The sequence below is a fragment of the Littorina saxatilis genome, unplaced genomic scaffold (assembly GCF_037325665.1).
Source record: "Littorina saxatilis isolate snail1 unplaced genomic scaffold, US_GU_Lsax_2.0 scaffold_1389, whole genome shotgun sequence".
Taxonomy (NCBI): domain Eukaryota; kingdom Metazoa; phylum Mollusca; class Gastropoda; order Littorinimorpha; family Littorinidae; genus Littorina; species Littorina saxatilis.
Genome location: NW_027128062.1, coordinates 27,501 through 30,500, shown reverse-complemented (window position 1 = coordinate 30,500; position 3,000 = coordinate 27,501). Strand labels below are relative to the sequence as shown.

The window sequence follows — 3,000 nt, the reverse complement described above, 5'->3', positions numbered from 1 at the left end:
TGTGTGTGTGTGTGTGTGTGTGCGTGTGTGCAACAAACAATAAACAGCCCGCGGTTTTTTTTCGTGTAGGTTAGGCCTACAATGTTTGCAGTGTAAATGTTGAAGAGGATATGGGTGTGACATACACATTTATTTTCGAAACAAATTACAATTTTGAACAAAAAGAAGCTAGGCTTGTGGTATGTAACCAAGTTTACATGTGTTCTTTACCTCAGTGAAAAACGCCTTGATAGATCAATGGTGATGTACATAAGAACTTAAACGGGAGCGAAGGTACCTTCATACATTCTGATGCGAAGTTAAACTCATTATGCAACTGGCACATTCCAAAACCAAGGATTGTTGTGGACATTCATATTTTGTGTCTTCTAATTTGTATCTCTCAATGTATCTCTCTGACCATGAACACCACTTTTTATTACACTGTCTATTGTATTCTGATTTGAGAATGAGATTTCTTAATAGTTTTGGAAATATGCCACTTTCTTCAGTATTAAGATGCAGAGACTCCATACGGTGTAGATCCCTTGCAAAATGTACATATTATGCAATCAGACGAAGACAATTGTTTTCATGGGTATATTGTAAATGAATATGTTGATGTTTAATGTTTCGGAAGTTTAAGTAGCAGCAATGTTTTCCACGTATGTATTTTATGGTTGTTGTGTTTTTGTGTTGTTTCTGTTATTGTCCCCCCCCCTCCCTCCATCCCCCTTGGTTTGTATATGGGTCTGTGGCCGTAGGACAATAAACCATTCTGAGTTCTAGGTTCTCTGTGTCCGTCTTTTTGTGTGTGTGTTAGTTTCTATCTTTGGGGTTGCGCTTCTCTCTTTCTATCTCTCTCTTTCTCTCTCACTCTCTCTCTCTCTCTCTCTCTCTCTCTCTCTCTCTCTCTCTCTCTCTCTCTCTCTCTCTCTCTCTCTCTCTCTCTCTCTCTCTCTCTCTCTCCCTCTCTCTCTCTCTCTTGTGGATTTAAATAACAGCAACGGTCTTGTTTGTTCGTTTACTTGTTTGTTTCTTTGTTTGTGTGTTTATGTGAATGTTTGCTTGTTTGTTTGTTTGTTTCATGTTTTGATCATAGACTAGAGTTACCGGTATATGTATTTGACGTAAAGATATTTGTTTTCAGAAAAAAGGTGTAGCCATAAACTCCTATCCTTGTAAAATACAATGACATCGTTTCTCCTCTTTCAGGGCCACCATGTGGAAAGAGGTAGCAACAGCTGTTGCTTTAGCTCTACTAGTTCCTCCACGACCTTCTGCCGGTCAGTCTGGTTGCCATGACGACGCTCCAGACAACTGCAACTTTACCTGTGGAGATACATGCAACTGGATCAACGAGACGGGATGGGTGTCTCGAAATTCCAGCGGCTGGTTCCTCGCTCTCAAAGAACAGCAACAGACTGGACGCTTGACCAGCAGAAAGGCGTGTTCCACGGGGGGAGCTGATTACTGCTTGACCTTTTGGTATCGTTTCACTAGAAACTTTATCATAGACCTAGACGTGCTTATTGGGGAAAACATCAACACGGCAGTAAAAGTTTGGAACACGGATCATCACTCAATTTCTGGCCAGTGGGAACAAGCCAAAGTGTCGTTTAACACCACGACAGAGTTTGTGGTTGTGATCAGTAGCCAGCGATACAGGGATGATTACGCAGAAGACTCTGTGTTCGTGGATTCCGTGAAATACTTCAAATCCTCCTGCGATAGTACACCAACAGTAGCGACACTACCAACCGATCCTACAGACAGCCTTCCATGTGTCGATCCAACGACAACGACAGATAACACGAACCCAGATCAAACAGCATCCAACTCCTCAGCCGGCTCTGGACAAACCACAGTTTCTGGAGATGTGACAAAGAGCAGTGTGTCACAGGGTGTGTTACCTGGTGCCTCCAGCGAAAGCAGCGCTTCCGGTGCCACAGAAAGTTCTACTGATGACGACGATGGTGGGTCGTCTGTGAACGGCGGTGTGATTGCTGGAATTGTTATCGCTGTCATTCTTATCATTGTCATTGCCATTGGCGCTGTCATTTTTGCTTTCCGAAAGCAGCTGCGGTCTTGAATACATAGGGTGTTAGAATACAACACAGGGTTATGCTGTTAATATCTATTATAAGTATGTCAACTTAACAATTGAAGTATGATAAAAGGTCAGAAAGACGCATAGTAACTACACTATTTAAAGTAACCCCGCTTCGTTGCTTTTGAGTATTCCACTTTGGAAAAATCGTGAATAAGGTCTTATCTTTTTTGTCTACTGACTTTTTGCTTTATTTTTTCTTTGCGGTATTTGTTATTCATTCAGACATTTGTGTCTGCCTGTTTATCGCCCAAATCGTGTTTAAATTAACACTTATTTTGAACGTTTTGAGGCAAGAAATATTCAGTTGACTGTTTTGGTTTGGGGCGAACAGAATAAACTCTGTTTTTGGGTCAAGGTTACAGAGAAACGAACGCGCATCCGTTGAATGTGAAACTGGTGACTTGAGCAGTATAGAAATTGTTGAAAAGTAATACTCCGAAAGGCAGCAACTCTTTCCTCTTAATTTTTTGCGCAGGTAATATGAACATAATAGCTGACTGTCTGTCTTTTTATCTGTGTGCCTGTATACCTGTCTGCTAGTCTTCTTCTCACCGTGTGTGTGTGTGTGTGTGTGTGTGTGTGTGTGTGTGTGTGTGTGTGTGTGCGCGCGCGTGTGTGTGTGTGTGTGTGTGTGGATGCGTTCGTGTGTGTGTGTGTGTGTGTGTGTGTGTGTATGTGTGTGGATGCGTTCGTGTGTGTGTGTGTGTATGTGTGTGTGTGTGTGTGTGTGTGTGTGTGTGTGTGTGTGTGTGTGTGTGTGTGTGTGTGTGTGTGTGTGTGTGCACATTACACCATCAATTACATGTGTATACATGAACGTTTGGTGTAGCTTTTAGACATTTAAAGCTTTAAAAATAAGAACCATGACATTGTTGAGTGGTATCATGTTCCTGGCGTACAGATGTCTG

The 3,000-nt window shown here is 42.0% G+C and overlaps 1 protein-coding gene across 1 annotated transcript in view; it reads left to right on the top strand.

Moving 5' to 3' along the window:
• Nucleotides 1-1,290: 1,290 nt before the first annotated feature.
• Nucleotides 1,291-3,000, top strand: part of LOC138956433 (uncharacterized) — a gene marked incomplete at its 5' end in the record, with an annotated part of 1,987 nt that continues 277 nt past the window's right edge. The window contains 1 exon segment of the mRNA XM_070327792.1: nucleotides 1,291-3,000. This exon segment is cut by the window's right edge and continues 277 nt beyond it. Within this exon segment, the coding sequence (XP_070183893.1) occupies nucleotides 1,291-2,071 (781 nt within the window).